This window comes from Larimichthys crocea, chromosome IX (genome assembly GCF_000972845.2).
Source record: "Larimichthys crocea isolate SSNF chromosome IX, L_crocea_2.0, whole genome shotgun sequence".
Taxonomy (NCBI): domain Eukaryota; kingdom Metazoa; phylum Chordata; class Actinopteri; family Sciaenidae; genus Larimichthys; species Larimichthys crocea.
Window position 1 is genome coordinate 12,109,674 of NC_040019.1, and position 22,679 is coordinate 12,132,352.

The following is a 22,679-nucleotide window of genomic DNA, read 5'->3' on the forward strand; positions in this document are numbered from 1 at the left end:
GTGTTGTTTATGTGTTTATGTGTCTGCGAGGATATGTTCCTGCGTGAGAAGGAAGATTTATAAAAAACAGACAAAGGTAGACAGATTGGACAGTTAATTGCCACCATATGCCATCATTTATAAACTTCTTTTTGCCTCTATTTGATAGGTGAAGTTGTTGAGAACAAAAAACAAAAAACCCCAGCTGAAATCAAACCAGGGGCATTGAGGTTTTATGACAGGCGTCTTAAGTTAACAATTAGGTTACAAGGACACCTGTATGTTTCGATTTTTTTAAAGAATTTTGAGACTCAGTGTTGACTTTATACACAAATTCACCGCCTTCATACCATCGTTCTCTCTCTGTCAAGAGTGCATTAGGCTCTATTAACTTTGAATCTTGAATATGCACCAACCGAGACTTTGTTCCATGTTCCAGTTTATTCAAGGTATGTAAATATTTAAATTTTGTGAAATCTGCAGGGAACACTTAAGGTTATGGGATTGTGAATAGGATACTGTCCTTGTCTTTCTATGTTTGTCTTTCTTCTGTGTTAGTAGAGGAGAACAGGAGAAGTTGTAGAGTTACAGCCTGAGAAAGAACAAGCAACACAGCGGAGTATAAAAGGAGAATTGAGACTCTCGGGGCTACATCATATTGTTAGATGTTACTTACATAAAGTGTTATAGAAAATGTAATCCAAAGTTATATCTTTAAACCCACCCTCTAAATCACCTCACATGGGGTTTCTCAGCACCACATTTTCAGACTGATGCTGGCTGTAACATAGCAGACAATAACAAGTCAATAGAGAAGAATAGACAATGATGCAAAAGAATACAGACAGTACAATACAGAAAATAGCAACAGGATCAGAATCCAGACAATAAACAAACCATAAAGTTAAAAAAGGTAGGAGGGCAGAGTGACAGTACTGCAACAAGAAACCGCATCCACTAAAGTACCATAACTTATTTTTGGTTTACCTTTTCTCTCTAAAAGCAGGTAAACATGACATGAACTTATCATTTTAGTTCTGCCATCATCTATTAAGGGTATACTGTAAAATCTTTAGCTTCCTCTAAAAATTGTTAAAAAAGAAACAGTTTTTCCGAAATATCATTCAGACTGATCTGATTATAATGTCACATATTTTTGAGATCTATTAGATCTAAATACTAAATTGAATAAGGGTATCACCGAGAATTTTATACTTTTTAATCTTAATTTTATATATATATATGTGTGTGTGTGTGTGTGTGTGTGTGTTTTCATGTACTTTGTGTGGATGATATATGAGGTAATACAGCACATTAGGTTGCTTGTGGTCACTCTCGTTAAATCTGAACAACTGTGCCGGTAGACAGACTTGCACTGTCAGCGGGTTAGGATGATATAAGACTGGGTTGTGTTCCTGTACCTCCAGTGGATAAACATGTAAACACACAGCTCTGTTAGGGCTCACTGAGCATTCAGGATATATGAAGAATGGATTGTACTCTTGTGGCCTGCAACCACAGACAATTTGAGCTGAAGCTGAATTTTTACAGCAGTACTCTTACTTGATCTCACTTGTTCATATTGGGAATTTAAGATAATGGATGGACAAATTAAGATAATAAACCCACATAAAGGTGCTTTAATTATAGGCTACGTAATTACAAGGACTCAAATCAACAAAAGACCTAGCTGCTTCTTTACATCTATAGGTACATCACCCCTGTTTAAGCTTAGCCAAGTAGGACACAGTGGTTACATTTTGCCATATCACAATAAAGAATGTACTTCAGTGCACCATATTGTTTAAACGTGAAATTATGCTTACCTGGAGCAAGAAAATATCTATGTAAACCAAGGCGATTTCATCATAGTGTATGGGATCTGACACAACACACAGACCTGCCACAGTAGCAGGTCCACAGTCAGTTCATCTTTTCAGCTTGTAAGATATACAACATGGATAAACTTTTTCCTTTGGTATATATGTTTTTAATGTTTGTTTTTGAGAACTTAGGAAGAAGCTATTGAAAAAATGTTTACTTCAGTATGTCATCAACTTATTTTTACAGAGCTGATGAGGAATGGATCACATGGCAACATGAATGGATTAATTATGTATTACACAGGGCTGCTGCAGGCCCATTATTTAGTTTGCTTTCTGTCAGTTTCTCATTCATTTTCTTGTATGCTTATAGGCTACTAAAACACATTCTGAATATGAAGGGGAAATGAAGGGAGTAGGTTGCAAAGCATCTTTACAATAGCTGGCATTGCCTCTGAAACCCTTGACAAAGAAACAGAAATACAACTTTAGAGGATACTGCAGTGGGCTCACATATGCCTATTTCTAAATATATTTAAATGCAGTTAGAATAAGTTAGCCTGGGAACGAGATGAATCTGTGAGCTCATGTTTTGTTTGCTCTGGCAGATGTTTCTGGTCCCCCTATGGTTCAGACAGACTTCCAGCCAACAGTCACAACCATTTATCTAATATGGGGTAGGTTTGACCATGACCATGTTCAGCCTTTTGTACCAAACAACAAAATTGGCTGCCACTGATGTGGAAAATCTACCATGGCATCAGAATTAAACAAACAGGGTAGTAGGGTTTCTCTGAAAGAGAAAACTACACTTCATTTGCCATATTTCTGACAGAACTCACACGTTTTGTTGTACTTATTGGTTGTAGGTCTATCAATTGGCGTTTAGAGGCATTTAAATCTACGCCCATTGAAAATTGAAAATGAACTGAGGAGTCTGGTCTGGAATGTCACGTTAAGAACAGAATTATTTGATACAAACTGCAACAACATGAAATAAAAAACATGACAGAATAATGTGTTGAGGAGATGTACGATAACAAGCATGACCACCAACTGTAGACCTTCATTTCTGAGAAAAACATTGTTAAAAATGTAAGACCCCTTGAGTATACCAGGTAGAAGAGTATTTTTGCAATGGTATAGTATGGTGCTGATGTTCATCTACTAGTTTGGGGTCAAACATATTGATGAAGAGCACTGGGTGGGGAGTCGGGGGAAACGCTGTTCTTGCACTTGGCTGTTTTGGCTCCAATTGTCAAGAAATGTTTCACTGAAGGGAGAATTTGGACAATGCATGTGGAAAATATTGGTAATGATGTTGAATACAAGAGGTTTGGGCCTGAAGTAGCTGATTTTGGAGAATGGGGAGGTTGTTGGCAATGCTCTCTGGTAACTCAATTATTCGTTTGGTTTGGTTGAATCCCATTTGTTCCAAACCAGAGAGCAATGTTTTGTGTAATGGTGGAGTGGATGTTGACTGTGGGCCACACCACCGTCATTGACCAGCTGCATGTCCTCAGCTGTTGCATGAGGTGTCTCCACTGCTGAGCACTTATGTGAGTCATAGTGCCCTCAAGGGAAGATTGTCTAGTACCAATTCCTGACTATTAGGCTAAATATTAAGTGATCTTTAAGAGGTGGTTGCAGCAGCTGTTCAAATTAGTTATAACATGTTGAGATACGATTTCCGCACCACTAAATGAAAATTTGTTGCACCACAAAGATTAAGTCTAACGTAGGGATTCGTTGTTACTAGATATTGACACCCTGTAACTCCCAGGGCAATGTCAAACAAAAATCAAACAAATATCAAATATCAAGTAAAACCATTTGGTGGTATGTTTCCCAGGAGAACATTTTAGGAAAGAAATCACAAAAATATTGAAATTGCTTTCAAGAAGAAATCATTTAGGTGTAAAAAGCACAAACACGTTTTACTCACTCACACACACACACATTCAAATAATCTCAATGTGTTTATATTTGCAGATTGAATGTTAAATCAAAAAAGAGCTCTCTCCTAGTGGCACAGTCATGACAGTTCATTACAGAACATTAGTTTCTTGTTTGTCACATGGCAAAGATCTATAATATCACTCATATAACAGCATTTATATCAAGTGTCATATGGCTGTTATTTGTACAATAGATTATCTTCAGTAAAAGTCAGTATCCACAGTCAGAGCTCTTTAAGAATCAACAGGAAGGAAGAAAAAGAGCAATGTAGCACCAAGTAACAGTAGTGGAGAAGACAGAGAAAGAGTGAAAATACCAGAGGGTAGGAATAGTAATATTTACCAGGGTCATGAGAAAACATGACTTGCTATCATACAAGTGAGGGGGTTAGTGAAAAACACATCTTACTAACAGCTGATAAAAATATATTGGAAGTTGGAAGATTTTAAAATAAATCTCACAAAAATAATACAACATACCTCCAAACTATCCAATTATAAAACGTTATATTAAAAATAGTTTGCTAAATTACCAACTAACATCAAATATGTGAGCATATTTGAATAGTTTTACATATAGTCAAAAACTTTATGAATACAATAATATAAAACATATTTGTCCACGTATCATACATGAAACACAGTGATACCTGCATTTACAAAATTATGTTCAATATATAGTTTGTCCCCTCTAGTGTCATTTTAGGAAATTATGTAACAGTTTGTGACATTAACAGTGAATTCCTGTTTGCACATTGCTTTTGATGGGATAGTGCTACAGATGTTTCCTAGCAGTTTTACTGGTTTCTATGGTGACAGTGCAACCCAGTTTAGCAAATTTTATGACATGAGCTTATGTGATGAGTAAGGGATTTGCAAATAGCAGGTGCAACCCAGGAGACACAAATAAAGCTGTTAATAGCAGATATAGGTTCCCAGGCTGTCGAAAGTACTGAAGTTTCTTGTTGACTGCATCCTCCATAAACATGTTGGCCCTGTAGGCAAACTTCAGGGCATCCATGAAGGGCCGTGTGATCTTTCTGAGGTATCTAGATGTCTTTTAAAGGTCTTCTAAGATCAAAGCCAGACTAGTTTTTGATGACTGGAGGAGCTGAAAACAGGGTGAGTTTAGATATCTAGTGGATGAAGACCTTAATTCTGATCTTCAGCATCATGCACTGAAAGCATTTGGTTGATAAAGTGCTACTTAATAGCTTAATGGTGAATCCGGCACAACAATATTCTGTATTCAATAATCTGTGGAGCTACACAAAAGTATCTCTATCTCTCTGCCATGCTAAATGAATCAGGTGCATCCTCCCAATTCTCTCCGCTGCTACTTTGTCCACAGGCATTACATTTATTGTGTCAGCTCCACATGCACCATAAATATGATGATATGGTACACACTGTTCTGAGCCCCTGTTCTCTCCCTATCCTGCCTTTTGTCCACCTTTCCTCTCTGCACCATGTGTTCCTGTAGATTAGAATTGGCATTTGCCTTCTGAACATCCCAACTGGATACTGCAAGCAAGGGTGCATGTCCCAAGTCGAGGCCAGCCTTAGGTAAACTGAATGCGGACTTTAGACTAACCACCAAGGAAATCTAAGCTAGCTTGGCTTGACATGCTAGCTCTCCATATATTTTGCAAATTTAAATCTCCAAGCCCCAGGTTTTGTCTTGCTTCGCAGCATCCTACAAAGAGTTCAGGAGGCTTTTTCCTCTTCCCCCTTTTTTTTTTGCCAAACATAGAGTGGAAGGTGTTTTAATAGCCTTTAGGTGTCTTTCTGCACTCAGGTTATGATTGCCAGCCCAGGGACTCAGGCAGTATTACCATAGTTATCTCACTACACCACACGCATAACAGCACTCAAATCCTCCTGAGCTGCCTGTCATGCCTCTTAATTTGCATCATAAGCAGATGAGTTCAAAAAGGATAAAATACCTGAACAGGGGTTTGACTGGGTCAATTCAGGACACAGACTTATAGTGGAAAGGTCACATTGGCGATTACTGGCGCCGCTAGGTCTTTCAAAAACCCTTGACTAAAGATCTTTCATGCTCTGTTCATACACAAGCTCACAGTATAGTAACCAAGGCTATAAATGTGTTTGACCATTTGAAACATGCTGTTGGTCACGGATAAAAAGCTGTCTAACCGTAACCCATTCACACATTAGCCACATTGCCTGGAGCTGCGGCTAGTTCAACTAGTTCCAGATATTTAACTGTAATGTTTTTGGACTGTAGATTCATTTTATTATTCAGTTGTCTAACAGTAAAAGCATCTTTGTGATAGATTAGAGGGAAAATACATAAAATGGGCCACCATTTTATGACTATTATTGGTAGGACCACAGTTGTAACTCAGTAGTAGTGTTCAATGTAAAATTATTAGAAAGGTCACATTGACCATACACTTCCTCCTAGTAAGTGTTCTATATTTTTTAAGAGAAAGATTCAAATTACTGTGACACAAAGTTGTCACAGTCTTTGGATTGTATTTGTAGTCTTTTACTTTCCCTTTCTTGTCATTTCTGCATTTCCTTAAGATGTTTTCTCACCATGATGTAACCTCTTACCTCTCTTTGTGTCTCTTTCAGACTCTCATGGGATGGATCTCTTTGCGGTTGCAGTCCATGAGTTCGGTCATGCCATCGGCCTGGTGCACACCTCAGCAATAGAGTCCATCATGAGACCGTACTACCAGGGTCCTGTAGGAGACCCTCTAAAATATGACCTACCCTATGAAGACAAGGTCCGCGTCTGGCAGCTCTACGGTATGAGGGAACCGTGGTACTTTTGTGTATGTGTGGAAGAGAGGAATAATGGAAAATTCAATTAGTCAATTTCCATCAGAATTTCCATTAATATGTCGTACTTGAGTGTTACGAAAAGAGTGCACATGGCAAATGGCATTTCAGTAATTGATTAGTAATGGGGAAGATTAAACAAAGTGGCCATGTAACTATAAAGGGCGCCTTGTGAATGGAAATAACAGCCATGTATGACATTTATGGAAAGTCATTTTTGATTTTTCTTCTTTACAGTCAGCCTTTCCAAGCATTTACAGAATACTTGGATATGCTGTTCTCCACTTTTCTGCACCGATGCCATTATATACTAGACATACAGCATACTTTTCCATCATCCTTTACGCCGATATATCATTATAAACATATATGCTGGCTAAATCAGTGTTCGAGTCTAGAAGATGTTTCTGCGTCTTCTCAATGTCTGATCAGTGCTGTGAACTCTCAGTGTGTGTGTGTGTGTCTGTGCGCATAGACATTGCAGAGGCATACTTTACTCATATCTGCACACAATCTTCCTCTACTCCACTGGCTATGACTCATGAGCCTCTGCTGTATTTATGTGTTTTCCGGGTGCAGTGGTGGAAACACCCGTTTTGTGGAGGCAGCTCAGCACAGTGAAGATACGGAGACTTCCTCATGCAGGAAGCAGCAGTTGATGAGTTCTGTAGAGCGAGGTTATTGATTTAATGAAAACATGGATGGAGTTAATTGGACCTTGTTCTGGCCTGTGCCCTTTTCACACCATTTGCTGATATTGGAAATGGCAGCGTGAGGAAAGAGAGTGATGAACATAAAGACGAGGGAAGTGAAGTATATGAGTAAAGGAAGAATTAAAATTGATTAGACACAGTTTGTGCCACGATATGGAAAACAGTAACATTGCAAAAGAGCAAATAACCATGAATATAATGTGTTGAATATTAATCTGAGTTGGCATTTGACCTTTTAGGTGTCAGAGACTCAGTGTCACACACAAACCGACCAGGCAACCCCTCCCAGACTGCTGAACCTCCTGTCTTGCTGGACCTTCCTGAAAACAGATCTAGTGTTCTGTAAGTAGATGTAAAGATACTTGGAATTATTCATGCGCAAAAACAAAAAAATGATCAACAGTGACAGTACTATACTACAGTCTCTATCTCGAGGATCCTGCTTGGTGTTTTCCAGCCTTCACTCATTGTGTAAATCCCACTCAGTGTGACACTGCCTGCTCTGTAATGACGAAAGGAGAGACGCAAAGAGGATCACTCGATGCTAAGATGCTGCACGGTCAACTCAGGACAAATGCTGCTCTTTGATATATATTACGGCCTCAGTTGGCAAAGGTGGACGTGCTCATAAATGTCTGCAAGAATCACATAAACTTTTTTTAATGTATGTTATGTTTTCCCGTTTCAAGCTGATATAAATTCCTTAACAAGACATATTTACACAGCCATAAAAATGTTGCTATATTAAAGTTAGGGCCGTAATAGAAGTTCAGCAACATCGATAAGAACACTGTACTGATACACAGGTGGTATTTATTGCAGAGTAAGTGTATTGGATCTCATTATAGAGAGATCTCTATTTATTTGATGGTTCCCTGCATCTCAATATAATATTGTAATAATAATATTGTCATTGTTTTTTAAATTTTCTTACAGTTTTCCCAATTCGTACTGAGAAACAATGTAATGAATCCGTGCAGGAATACTCAACATTTGTTGTAAAAACTGTTTTTTTGTAGTTTGAAAAGAAGTGGGGTGAGGTGCCAACAAAGTAAATTAGCTATGAGGCCAAGAGTGATCTTGGGAGCCTTCTTGTCTAATTAAGTAATCCCCTAATGTAAGTTGGGCAGCTATCAGCCTGTAGTTTTTTAGATTATCAAGGATAATTAGACTTAATTTTATCCATTTATGTATTTTGAGTGTATGCTCACACACACCCAAACCACCAAGCACTAACCTTAAAGTAGCCCCCATGAGGTCCAACAGAAGAGTTCTCACACGTCTTTCTGAAGGTATGCAGTTCAGTTTGTTTGAGAGAACACACACATGTACATGCACACACACACAACAGGAAACAAGACAAACAGAACAAGGCAGCACCGGGAAGGATGTCTAAGCTAAATAGGCAGTGGCGGGATAATTAACAATGTTTTGCTCCCCAGTGTCAGACTTACACTGGCTTCATTAATCATTTCCCACTGACTCCATCAGGACACGATGTGTGGAAAAGCTGGATTAGGCCTGACAAGGGCACCTGTACTGACCACAAGCCAGTGGTGTAGTGTTAATAGAGCTCTGAATAGAGACCTTTGTTGGTAATATAAGGCCTGGCGGGCTCCCACTCTCAGCCCTGTGGTGCTAATGGCTTCATTATTGGTAGGCCGGCCACGTCAGTGCTTTAAATCACTTAAAATCCCCGGAGATAAATTCACAGAGGGACCTCATCGTGTCAGCCCGATAGCATCTCCTCTTTTGTTTTGCCTGGTTACTGATTCATGCACAGGCACCCAGTCGCAGAAGCGTGAACAAAATTTAGATGCATAACAAGATCTTGAAAACTCTAATATCTCATTTAAAGAAAACAAGTATTGGGTATTGGATTTTGCAACAAATAAACTTTTCTTCACTTTCATAAATATGTAATAAATCATTTTAGATGACAAGTAACTCATCTGAATACAGAAACGTCATCAGAGATTTAAAGTGTTAACGTCTCTTTTTTTTCTCTCTCGTCTTTTAACAATCTTCTCTCCGCCTACTTTCTTCGCATCTCTCCCAGGCTGGCGCGAGATGCCCCCGACAGATGCACTAGTCACTTTGATGCAGTGGCCCAGATACGAGGGGAGGCCTTCTTTTTCAAAGGTATGTAGTCACAAAGGGAGACAGACGCGCAAAGCTGCCGAGCTGCGTGGGAAAAATTAGCTAAATGAGTCAGAGGAAGAAGAGCAAATTAAAGAAGGGAAGAGACAAAAGGAAAGAGGATGAGGATGAGACAGTGTGGTAGATAAAGACTGAGCCTGCTGAGCCCTGCTGAGAGACCACAGTCCAAAAATTACATCAGGCTTTCATGCTTGCCCTCTGGAGAAATGACCTCTGGCCTCCCACTGACAACAGAAACAAGAAACAGATTCACATACAGCTGCAGAAGAGTTAGCAAAATATCCCAAATAGACAACTGACATTTGAACCTTTTATATGACTCACAAGAGGTTTATAGTTCAAACAAGTTTATATCATCGTTGCGATCATTTCCTTTTTTTTCGGATGTTTGAGTTTAAGATGTAGATTATTCTTGCAGTTGTCAGAAAGAAAGAATCCTCATTTCCAGCCAGCCTTGGACCACCTGTCTGGAGACAGAAATGTCAAAAAGTCAAAAAAACAATCACTAGTCATCAGTCATTAAATTAATTAAAATTTGCACAAGTTTCCCTTTAGGAATGCATAAAACATAAACAGGTAACAGTAACCACCAGAATAGTGTTCATCCTCCTAACTCCAAACTGTCCCGTTCGTCAAAGGAAAGTACTTCTGGAGACTAACAAGAGAGAAGCACCTGGTGTCTCTGCGTCCGGCTCAGATCCATCGCTTCTGGAGGGGCCTCCCAACCAATCTGGACAGTGTGGATGCTGTGTACGAGAGGCCTGGGGACCACAAAATAGTCTTTTTCAAAGGTACAGTATTGATTTTATTTTCTATTTTGTTTTCTTCTTTTGTCTTTCTTTCTGTCACAAGTACACTATGTTTTTTAAATCCAGTTGATAGCTTAAATACACAGTTTAATAAACATAATTTAGCACATGCTGCCCATCTGAACAATGTGTCCAAAACATTTTTTTTTAAACGGTTGATGACCTCAAGTGTGATCCATCCACACTATAAATAGGCGAGGTGAAAAGAGGCAGTTCACATCTTTCTGTCAGTGTGGCTTGGACTTTAAAAGGAAATTATGATTTTTTTTTCTATCAAAGAGGTATAGTTTTTCTAAAGGGTGCAAAAAAAGGGCATGTTTCACGTTTGATGTTACATTTAGAACATCTTTCTTGGCTGTGTAACAAAAATAAGTTTTAGTTTTTACATTTCAAGAACACTTGTACTTGATCTTTCAGATCTCTCATATTTTCAATCACCTCAAGTGTGCGTGAGGGATAAAACTACATTTTAAGATTTTGTTTGTCCACCATCTTCAGGTCTAAAGTACTGGGTATTTAAAGACAATATCGTGGAGGAAGGTTACCCTCGTCCAATAAGCGACTTTGGCCTACCCTCCGACGGCGTGGATGCAGCCTTTGTTTGGCTACACAACGACAAAACCTACTTCTTCAAGGACAACAGCTACTGGCGCTACGATGACCACCTAAGGCGCATGGACCTGGGCTACCCTAAAGACAGCACGCTTTGGAAAGGGCTGCCACCAAACTTGGACGACGCCATGAGGTGGTCTGATGGTGAGTAACTTTAAAAACACTTTTTACTTTTGTCATGTAAAACGGTGATACTGGAACTGTAATTTTCAAGCTGCCGATTGAGATCACGGTTGTTTAATATTCCCCAGAACCTCCTAAGGAATCATATGGTATTCACAGGCATCTTGGGAGATGTAGTCCCTCTAGTGTGTCCTAGTCTCGTGTTCTCCTAGTGCGCCATGCACTCAAGAGAAACAAGCGTTGACTTCTTGGTCCTTTGAGCTTGTCAAACTGTCACATAGAGTAAAGCTAGTCACTTTTCAGAGAAACTAAGGTTTTACCTCTTGTCTTCTAGAGACACGATCTCACTCTTTGGCATTAGCCAAAGTTTGAGATGGAAGGTAAGGGGTTGGAATGAAGGTAAAGTGATGCAAGCTTTACTTTGGGGCTTACAGCATCAAAATGATTCAGCATCTCAAATCACCCCCATAGCTGAAATGACAGGCCGTGTCTAACAATTTTTGCAATTTTCCAAAACACATAATCTGCCTTATGCTTGAACACTTTTGACATGGTGGGATGACACACCACAGGGTAGTCAGTCGAAATACGTTCAATATGACCCAAAGTGCAGTCAGTCTTTCAACTTCTTTTACTTTTGAATGAAAAGAATCAGAAAGAAGAAGTAGGTTTTCAAAGTGCTCTTCCTTGAGGTTTAAGTAAAGTAAGTAAGCAGAAGATAATGTATAAAACACTTCTCTGGAGTCAGGTGTCACAAAGTGCTTTCCAATAAAAGATGACTAGAGAAAACCAGATCTGTATCGCTACTTTTTTAATATTCCACAAAATAAATGATCAAATCTTTACCCCCAAAAGTAATCTAGTGAGTGTGTGAAAAGTTGTGTGCAATCCAGTGACATATTTTGGCCTCTTCTATCTTCATAAATTAAAAAAAAAAAGATCATTAAGACATTTTGATTGATTACATGTATGATGTATAAATGATGAATCACGCCTGTCTGTTTCTTCTAGTGATAAATGATTACATGTCTCAGAGAAAAATAGAGTTGTAACATTCCACCAGAGCATCAGGCCACTGGTAGCTCTGGTATTTGCAAGCCCCTAAGGCATGACTGTGCAATATCATTCTCAGGGGAAATACACAAAGAGGAATGAATTACAAGAGAAAATTATGCAAGTTAGCAAACATGCAGCCTCAAGTTTTGGATCGGATTATGAATCTGAGCCAACTTCCCAGAAGCTATAAAACACTAAAATATTTGAATATAACAGCATGAACTTCAACTTCACCACTCTGGTCCAAACTTATCTATAACTTAATTAACAAAACTAATGAGGTCAATGCTAATTAGCAAATGTTAGCATGGTAACTAAGATGGTAATTATTCTAAACATTAGCATGCTACCATTATCACTGTGAGCTGACATAAGCGTTTAGCTGTAAACCGCCCACGGAGCCACGAGCATGGTTGTCTTGTGTACTTTTAATAAGGGACCAATGTCATTAAGTGACATTATCATGATGTTTGAGTTGGAATTAAAGCAACATTATGTATAAATTGGTATTTTTGTGATTTAGTGCCCACTCATAAATGTACAGTTGTACACGTGTATTTACACACCACTTATGAATAAAAAACTAGAGAGTCAACAACTTCTCTAACACAGTCAAACATGGGTCAAGTGAAACACAAGACATAGCAGCCAGCTAATATTACGTACTAGTCCAACAGCAAGAAGCCCAGATCAGTGTTTCAGCTTTCTATTTCTCATCAACAACTAAGAGTCAGTCACAGATTTACTCTTGTCCGGCAGCATCGTGCTTGGCCACTCTCTGCTTTTTTTCTTATTCTTCCTCCGTCCCCTTCAGTCTTTTTGCCTCTGACATTATGTCCACAGAGGCTACTTAACCTGGTTACACTGCCCACTGTGACGTGACACCAGCTCAACTCCTCATCGGTATTCGCCTGCACCCCTGACCTGAAAGCATCCTCTCATATCCCAAAGTGCTCTGAGCTCTCAGTCCGGGTAACTTGGCTAACAAACTGAGCTACTGTTAGTTAACAGCAGCTATAGTTCATTTGCAGAGCAATCAGAGGACATCAGAGGAAAAAACTGAAAACATTTTCCCCATAAAATACAATCCAGTTCCACCAAAGTAAGTGAAATAGTTGATGGTGTGTCACTGCAGGTGATTGTACCTGGAACACAAAGGTAAATGTGCAAGAACAGATGTATGGGCCACAGAGTCTTTAAGGGTTTTCATTCATATTTTGAAATGATTAACTGACTTCTTATTACAAACTAAGATTTGTTACACTTCATACAGTGTATTTTGCCATCCCATTTTATTTGAGTTTATTTTATTTTGGCAGCATACCACATTTTCTGTTGGCATAGCTGCAGTATGTAGATTAGAGGTCCATTTGCATTTTTTTTTTCATGTGTCAAAATATTTTTTTAACCTTTTATCTGTTATTTTGACGTAGCACACATGGTCTTGTTTTTCCAGCAGTCTGCTTCACATCCACACAGTCAAACACATTTAAACCTTGGAGCTCGCCCAGTGTAATCACAGTGAGCAGCTCCACTGTAGCAGATGAATGTCAAGGTCGCAACACCTGCTTCCATCAAAGCAACATAGCAACAGTCATCTGATGGCATGTGCATGTCACTGAGAGATGTAAGAGAAACTTTATGCAACATTTATTTTCTGTCAGGATGTTGTGTCTGTATTAGGCTCTGAATGATGCAAGGGGCCTTTTTAGTTTTGAAAAATACCCCCTAAAAACCAGCCACTGGGTCCTGAAATTTGAGGCTACTCTCAGTGGGAGCCAGGATGTCCCTAATCCCCCCTGCAGCATGTAAATACAAGGAAGCTCTTTCCCTGTCAGGTGTTTAGTGGTCTGTTTTCTGTCTTCAGTCTTGTTCCGAGCTCTTTGATGTGTGTGTGTGTGTGTGTGTGTGTGTGTGTGTGTGTGTGTGTGTGTGTGTGTGTGTGTGTGAGTGAGTGTGTGTGTGTGTGTGTGTGTGAGAAGACGCCAATTGCACAAACCTGACTCGGCTTCACCTCCATTATCACCACAGGGCTTGGATGGGTAAACTTGGAAACGCATACGCACATGCATAAGTGCACACAGACAGACCATGGGGCCTGGGAACTGGAGCCATATCAAAGCCTATTCTCTGTTTGTTTCACCAGTTCAGGGTGAATAGAAAAAGAAAAGAGATAGAACAGACGGGGAGAGAAAAGAGTGATATGACAGCAAGAGGGAGAGAGGAGATATGGTGACACCTTGTTATAAAAATACAATAGGAGGACAGGCAGGGGGTGCATATGTGAAGAGAGGGGGAATCCAGACAAGAGGAGATATAGGGACAAGAATGAAGAAAGATAAAGGTAAAGACCAGGGAAGAAAAAGAAGAGATGTTAGATAGATGGCTTCACTTAGAGGACAGATAGAAAAATCAGACATGGAAAGGCAGTAAAACCAAAGAGAATGATTGCCGTGGGGGGAAAAGGGGCATAAAGGGTATTAATGTAGCTGTAATGATGATAATAATTGGAACTGCTGGCATAAATATGGCACCCAGGAATAGTTTAGCCTTTTCGCCATGACCAGAGAAAGTTAAAAGTAGAGGGAAATTAAATTTATCATGCATATTATCTTTAACCTGTGGAGGACGTTCAAATAAACCAGTGAGCATCCATAAATGTAGTCGTGCCACATTAGTAGATTTGAAGTCAGAGCCTCTGTTCCCGTAAGGTCAGGAGGGTCTTCTTTATTTTATTTACATAATAGGGATTTTGAAATCGAGGGTTTAAAATCTTGGGCATTTTAAAAGCAAATTATGCTGAGGAGATTTCTTAAGAAGCAACATTCAAGCAAAGTTACCAGTTCAACAAATTACCCACAAAGATGTTTGCTGTGCTCATTGAATGGCTTCTTTAATATACAACATACAGAACTTATTAAAGTATTTTAACAAAGATCAACCTACTAGACTGGAATTTGGGAAGTACTCTTTTAGTCTGCAAGAGTCCAGCAGAGGGTGCTCATGTTACACACCAGCGCCAGGAGGAAGCTAATGTTAAATTACTAAAATTCTAAACAATATTAAGAAAAATAAAACAGCATAATAGTCAAATCTAAAAGTGCTAGTTAGTTAGTAACAAATTAAATTGACGTTTGCTAAAAACTACAGTGCTCAGCTGTTTTAGGATATTTCCAATCCTTTGTTAGAAATCAAATAATATATTTGTGACCCATTTTAAAAGATTTACTTCTACAGTATAAATGAATGGGCCTGAGTGCCGCAGGCAGCGTAAACAGAGAGAAAGATTAATGCGTTATTGTTCTATCTTGTGATATGTGATTTTTTTGACAAGAAAAATATGAGGTAATCCTAGCCTTATTTCATTTTCCCTTTTAATGACGACTTAATAGGGATGTCCCTCAAAACCTGACATTCCCATGAAGTAAATCTAATCACCCTTTCAAGAGTTTATGTTTTGGCTCAATAATTAATTCAGGGGTTATTAGCCAGTAGTAGTAGGTTTGGGGTTGTGGACAAAAGACATTTGAGAGCTTTGGGAAACATTTTTCACTATTTTATGACATTTTTTGGAACGAACAAACAACTAATGTATTAATTAACAGCATCAATAATGAAAATATAAATCAATATTAAATTATCTGTCTGTACTCTCTGTCTTTGTGAAGATCCAGCTCAATTCTAGACTCTTAAAGAATGGACACTTTCAAAAAGTGAAAATATTATGGCCAGACTTCACAGCAAGGTGCTTCAGAGCCTTATTTTAAGACTTGTTTAGGTAGGACTGAGAGAAATTAATTCTATAGTTCCTTGTATGTTTAGAGGTTCAATGTGTGTCTCTGCCACTATAACTATAGAGCATACCTTATTTTTATTCCAAAAGCTGCAGCCCAGCTTGAATATATATTCTTATGATTATGCACAGGAAATGGACTCCACTAGGTGCCATGAGCCTTTCCACACAGCCAAGAAAACTGCAGAGACCAGCACCACTCCCGTTTTACATTACCTTGTACATTTTAGACATTTTAATTGTTGCTCTTCCCCAATGATGGTGTTTAGTAAAAGCATACCATTCAGTGGGGCTCTTGTGAGGATTCAGCTGTTGGGTTTTTTTTATAAATGAAGGCGAGAAAAAATGTAACTCATTGTTTCCTGAGGGCAGCACTACCTACAGCTGAAGTAAAAACCTTTTTAGGCCTCATTTATGTCTTTCCTATGATTCACATTTATTTTCAAGGTTAAAGCTTTGATAGAGAATCAACGAGCTGCTTCCACAGATCACCAAGTTTTCACTTTTCTATAGCAGAAAAGGGAATGCAGACGGTACATTGCTGCAAAATCATTGCTACATTGTTCATTTTATTTAGAGAGTGATGCTGGAACATGTTGCTCACAATATATATCGTAAATAAATATAAAGACTTTGGATGCTGAAAAAACATTCAAGTATGTCCTCATTGTCTGATTTCCTCGTGCATTTGATGAATGCAAGACCCTTATCTGTACTGTCTGGTAAGATTTTGTTATGCTCTAGCTTTTGCAAGACAAGCATATAAACCGAAGGAATATTTCCTGGTGAGCTCCAAGGCCATTAACAACAAGAGAACAGTCTTCACTTGTTTATCTCTCGCCTCCTATTTATTTGAGTCACTACTTGAGCAAAAGAATGAGCCACAGTACGAGCACATTTACTTCTCTCCTCCTCTTTTGTCTCAGTCACCAGTTAATGGAGACAATGATCAGAGATCAATACCATCTATCTTGTGTTTGGACGTAGTCACCTTCTACTTAACAGATTCAGTTTCAGACACTTAAGTTGAATTTGAACTGCTAAACCAAATTCACAGTTCTGTTTAACTTTAAATACATATAATTTGTCCCATTATCACCTCCACCAAGAAGGTTGCATTTTCTGTGCCGTTTGTTTGGCTCAGCAGGATAACAGAAAAATACTATTGGCCCGATTTTCTTGAAATTTGAGAAGATGTGTTCTGAGTTTGTCAGACAAAAGGAGTGTTATTAACCACCCAGCTTTAAATGATTAAAATATCAACATGTTTATGAAATTAGGTGTCAAAATTGGGTAAATGAGCAGTATTCTCAGCTCCAGGACTGTGGGGGCGTGTCCACTGACTAACTTTGAAACACTCTGAGCGAGATTAATTTATCTCTGTCTCTCTACTAGGGGTGCAGGGGTATGCTCAGGGTGGCCTCAGTGTGTCATCGAGCCACCCTTTAGGACCGCCCACAAAATCCTGGACTGAAAACTGGTGAAAAACTGTTTTAACCTCTAACTTCACATTTCAGTAATATATCATTTAAATTTTTCAACATATTTAATGTATTTTGAAAGAAATCTGACCTAACATTGCGTGCTAGGTCAATGGTAATACCAATATTAGTGTCTTTGCCACATGAATTGAATTTGTTGCACAATTAAAGTGAATAGTGTGCTGTGACTATACAAACCAGCCACTTCAAACATCACTAAAACGAGCTAAACAACTTTTTCTTAGAGGCTTTATTTCTACAAAGTGGTATTTTCATCAGAAGCACACTGCGTTTAGTTTTTTCTTTTGTTCTGCCAGTGCCCATTTGGTATTTCGGTTGTTCTAATTAGCTTTAATACCCTGAAATGAAAAGACAGGTAGGGGGTGTGTCAGTAAAGTATCAAGTAGCACAGTGCAATTATAATGTCAAGATTGCCCAAAAGGCGTTTCTGGCCAGCACACAAACAGATACCCTACAAAGTGACATGAACGCTTTTCATGTATGAAATCCTGACCCGATTTACTTCATTTTTCTTTATATAGGGCAATTAAATGTGTAATTGTAAGGTGAAGTAATAATACCAGTAAGGCAGAATCTGTTCTGGTTCTCCCTAAACAACAAAATACACCTTCTCTGTGAAGACTCTAATTTAAGGATCGTTTGTGCGTGTTCCTACTGGTGTTCAATTATCCAGTTTCCTCCAGTGCTGGTGCTAAATCTTGCAGCTATCACTAGCAAAGTTATTGGCCACAACTCAGCTATTCTGCACAACATTCAGGTACATAAGGATGTGTCTGGAACCTTAGATTTGGCTCAGATCATCCATCAGAGTCCCAGGTTAAATTATCATCGTCCCATGGGAACTAACAGCTACTGAGAACACAAGACAGCACATGGTCATTGGCATTACTGCTACGTGCCAGCTTAGCTATTATTTTCATATGAGGAGAATGGAACCTTTTATCTGAACAGCGAGCACACCAACTGTTAATCAGCTAGTCTTGTGTCAATAGACTTAGGGCTCTTTTTTACGTGAGTGCATTAAGCAAAGATTTAAGTCTGAAAAATTTGTTTCTGTAATATACAGATACAGATTCTTGAGATAATCACAGGAGGAAACCAATCAAATTTATATTATACTATATTCATGTCTTTTCTTTTTTGCCAAAATTGCATCACCATCTCATATTTGATTAATGGCTTGTTGTATACTCGAGAGCAAGGTTTGATTTGAAAACATTTCTTTGCTGAAACAGACTTGGAAAAGAAAAAAAAAATCTAAAAATCATAAGCTTTGATAGCGATTTATGATTATTTGTGAGATGATCTGGACTCCTCCTCAAAACCTACTAGTAGGATTGAACTGCTGATTTGATTCTCCATGATGGAAGTGCTTGTACATGCTCACTGATATGTACCTTCTGTAAACCCACCTTGTTTCAAATTATTCCCAGTCTGTATTGAAAGTGGTGCACTGTGGATCACAGATTTGTGAATTTAAGGCCCTTGATGTTCTGTGCTTGTTGTGTTTTCCACATGCGGGCAAAGACACAGTCTTGTATTATAGTCTGTTCTATGTTATACACTCACACTAATAACCAGCCCTGTGATTTTTCTCTATCTCTGATAGGCTCATCCTATTTCTTCAAGGGGAAGGAGTACTGGCGAGTGCCTGGCAGTGACATGGAGGTGGAGGCAGGATACCCCCGCCTCATTGCTAAAGACTGGCTGCTGTGCACAGAGATGCAGTCAGACTCTCCAGACACGGAGCCCAAAAGCACGGAGACGAGAGGCAACGCGCACCATCACCCGGACCACGCAGAGAATGGATACGAGGTGTGCTCCTGCACCTCCGATAGCGCCTCGCCTTTAGGCGCCCGCCCCTCCCCATCTCCCATGTGGCTGTTGCCACCTCTCTGGACGCTCTCGCTGGCCCTCCGCTCTGAACTGCTATGATGCCAAAGCATTGGACAGAGTTCCTGAACTGTTTGGTGGAGGGCCAGTTGACACTGGAAAGTGGATGAACTGTGAAGTTTTGTTCCTATTATATGATTTTGTATACTTTATGATATCTAATTTTGCTGTTATTTATTTTACAGATCTTGGTGGGCACTAACTAAAGCAGCCAGTTTTTCATTGAATGGTCATACTGCCTCATCTCTGCAAGGAAAAGAGTTAATGAATATAGAGAAGAGCAGCCAACAGCATCAATGCCTCACATACAGACAATTAAAGGGTATTCTGGGGTGTGGGCAGGTGCAAAGGTGAACATCATACGCACGCCTATTTTATGAAATTACAGCAGATGCTATCAGAGTAGTTCAACAGGACAAAAATACATGTTTTCACTCTTCCTCTGGTGTTATCTAGCCTGTGGATGGTTTTTATGTAATTATGTAATCATTTCTGCCTTGTTCTCACAGAGGCGAAAGGAATTTTGTTTGTGTTGTTCAACATACTGGAAAACAGTTGTGTTTTCTTTGCAAAAACAATGTCAGTGCTATTCCAGATGATCCGCAGAACTCCAAGGGATTATGTTCAAGGTCCGTAGATAATCCCGACTAACAACGCTGTTTTGTTTTTTTGGAAAATTTTAAAGGTCCAGTGTGTAAAATTTATGGGAATATATTTACAGAATATGGAAGAAATGGAATATAATATACATAACTGTGTTTTCATTAGTGTATAATCACCTGAAAGTAAGAATTGTTATGTTTTTGTAAACTGCAAATCAGCCTTTTACATCTACAGACACTGCAGGCCCTCTTCCACGGAGTCTGCCATGTTTCTACAGCAACCCAGTGTGGACAAACTAAACACTGGCTTTAAAGAGCCTTACGTGTTTTTCACACATTTTGTGGCCACTGTAGTTTCTCCTTCATGCTAGGAAGGAGACGGTGAAATGAGAGGGTTGTAATCAGCAATGCTAGATGCCACTAAATCCTACACACTGGTCATTTAAAAGTAATTTTTCAGTTCAAACTATGTGTACATTTTACACTCATCCTCATTGTATTGGTTGTCTCAGAAATAAACTATCTACATGACAGGATAGCACCAGAGGTGACTGATAATATATATCTATATATATATATCTATATATATATATATATATAGATATATATATACGGTATGTATAGATTCAGAACTTGTTCGACTAAAGTGCTTGTGATGAGCATGCGTGTTTGGGCTCCTCTTGCAGGCAGTGTCCAAACTTCTTATTGTGGGAGCTGTTGATGGATGGATGAGTAGGTGGCTGGACTTCTCAGTTTTCTTGCCCAAAGCCCTCATCTGTATTCTAAAGTGAGCTGGTGCTGCTCGTGTACCTATTTTAATGGGTTCATCATTTTCACCTCTGGTTCAGAAGCATTCCCTGCTCTTGGTTTTGTTGTATGTTTTGTATCTAATTCAGATAATTCAATAATACCTGTTCATTTTACATTGTTTTCAGGTCATAGAGTTTATAGAGCCTTTTTGTGACTGTTGGATGAATTTCCTTTAATCACCCCTGGCTCCTTGAAGACAAGAGTCAGAACTTGGCCTGTGGATTTATTCTTGCTGTAAAGATATATTTACCTATAGACTGATATATTTGCTTTGAAAGGTACTGCAGTTATTGCAGAGTGGACTGTGTATATTTTAAGCTGTGTTTTCTAATGTAAAATATTTTTGTAGAAAAATAAAAAGAATCTGAATGACTTTATTGCCTTAACTGTGGTCACACAAATTTGTATCGAGGCGGTTCATTTGGAGTGCTCATAGCTGCAGCTATCTATTATTATTTAGTGTCATTGAAAAGGAGCCCAGTCTTGAACACAGATGAAGGTTATATGACAGCTTGCAGACACCAACTGGGAGCTGCTCTCCATCTCTCTGATATGTTCAGGCATGTTTCCTCTTGTAATGGTCACTGCTTGTTCATCAGGAAAAACAAACCATGTAGAACCATGTCAATCAAACCACAGGCAAGACTTCCTCAAACAGATTTCCTGGCAGAGGATTATACAGTATACCCATGTTTCATGGAAGGAGAATCAGAAAACTAATGTCACCCAAATGCAAAAATATTCCCCAGCTCAGATACTGCTAATTCAGTGATCAAAGTTAACAGGATGTCAGACCTGTCGAGTCTTGGTAGACATGCACACACACGAGTAAACACACACTAGCACCAGGGCGTGGGCTTGGTTTCAGAAGAGCAATAAGTCAGAGGGTGTTAAGAAAAATGCAAAAAATATATCATATGTGAATTGTGAATGCTATTTCTGGCATCAATCTAGAAGATTACTTTTATTATTATGAAATGCAGCATGTCACACTGAGTCTTTCAGGGTTTAATGTTAATAGAAATGCTGTGCAAACTGATGATGAGACCACAGGCGTCATGATATGATGCTAAATATCGTGCATCTTCACTAAAACCAGCACTGTCCTTTTCTGTAACTTGTTATTCAAGGGGCAAAAATTCACAAACACACCACAAATTTATACCTAACAGTTACATTATGCACTGTTGCAATCGTGCACAAACACAAGCGTGTGCGTGTCTATGCAGGTGTTTTTGTTTGTGTGGATGTTCATTTATTCTACCCATAGGCTGCGGATGAACCCCCGCCAAAATAATGCAGACCCCAAACCTTCTCTTTTGAGGTAAAATGGAGTTTAAAAGTTTAAAAAGTCACTCAATCGCTATTTCTGCCAACAGCAGCAGTTTTCCTTCCCTCCTCTTGACACACTCGAGTGGTATTAATTAACTGGTGTGGCTCAGCAGCCACCAGAAGAGCACCTGCACCCACAGGCGAATGCAGCAGAGATGGGTGACTTTCTAGCTGTATATCCTGTTTGGCGAGACAGCATTAGCAGACCAATTAAATGTGTTTAATTTAGTAATATCGGATTGTTAATTAATATAGAGAGGTATCTTTTTTTAAGAAATACAATGTCACTGAATATGCTAAAATACTGTCATCGTCCATAGAGATTGCTGTGAATCTGACACGTGGTACTCTCGCTCCTTGAGTCTCCAGATGGGCCAGGCAGAACCAATCAATCACTCTGTAACTAAAATATTCAAGAGTTGCAAAGCTGGGAACTTGCAGTGGGGTTGGTTTACAGGCAGAGAGCGTACAGTGAGAGGAGAAACAAATGGACAGGAAGTGACAGATTAATAGACAGATACACAGGGTTGGAAACAGACAAAGTGAAAACTGGCAGGCAGAGAACAAAACCACCAACACAGAAAAAGACAAACAGATGTAGAGATAGAAGAAGATGAAATGCCATCTCCACAGAGACAGTGGCGAAGATAAAGAGGCAATTTAGCAGTAAGTACATAATCCACAGAGGAGATAGGGGACT

At 39.0% G+C, this 22,679-nt stretch overlaps 1 protein-coding gene across 1 annotated transcript in view; it reads left to right on the top strand.

Annotated features, from left to right (window-relative positions):
- The window catches only part of LOC104920093 (matrix metalloproteinase-17), a 61,182-nt gene extending 41,648 nt beyond the window's left edge, over positions 1-19,534 (top strand). Inside the window, exons 5-10 of the mRNA XM_019260130.2 lie at positions 6,365-6,541; positions 7,527-7,629; positions 9,347-9,429; positions 10,086-10,238; positions 10,755-11,012; positions 18,952-19,534. Coding sequence (XP_019115675.2) covers positions 6,365-6,541; positions 7,527-7,629; positions 9,347-9,429; positions 10,086-10,238; positions 10,755-11,012; positions 18,952-19,277 — 1,100 coding nt within the window. The 3' untranslated portion in view covers positions 19,278-19,534. The remainder of the gene's footprint in view (positions 1-6,364; positions 6,542-7,526; positions 7,630-9,346; positions 9,430-10,085; positions 10,239-10,754; positions 11,013-18,951) is intronic.
- The last annotated feature ends 3,145 nt before the right edge of the window (positions 19,535-22,679 follow it).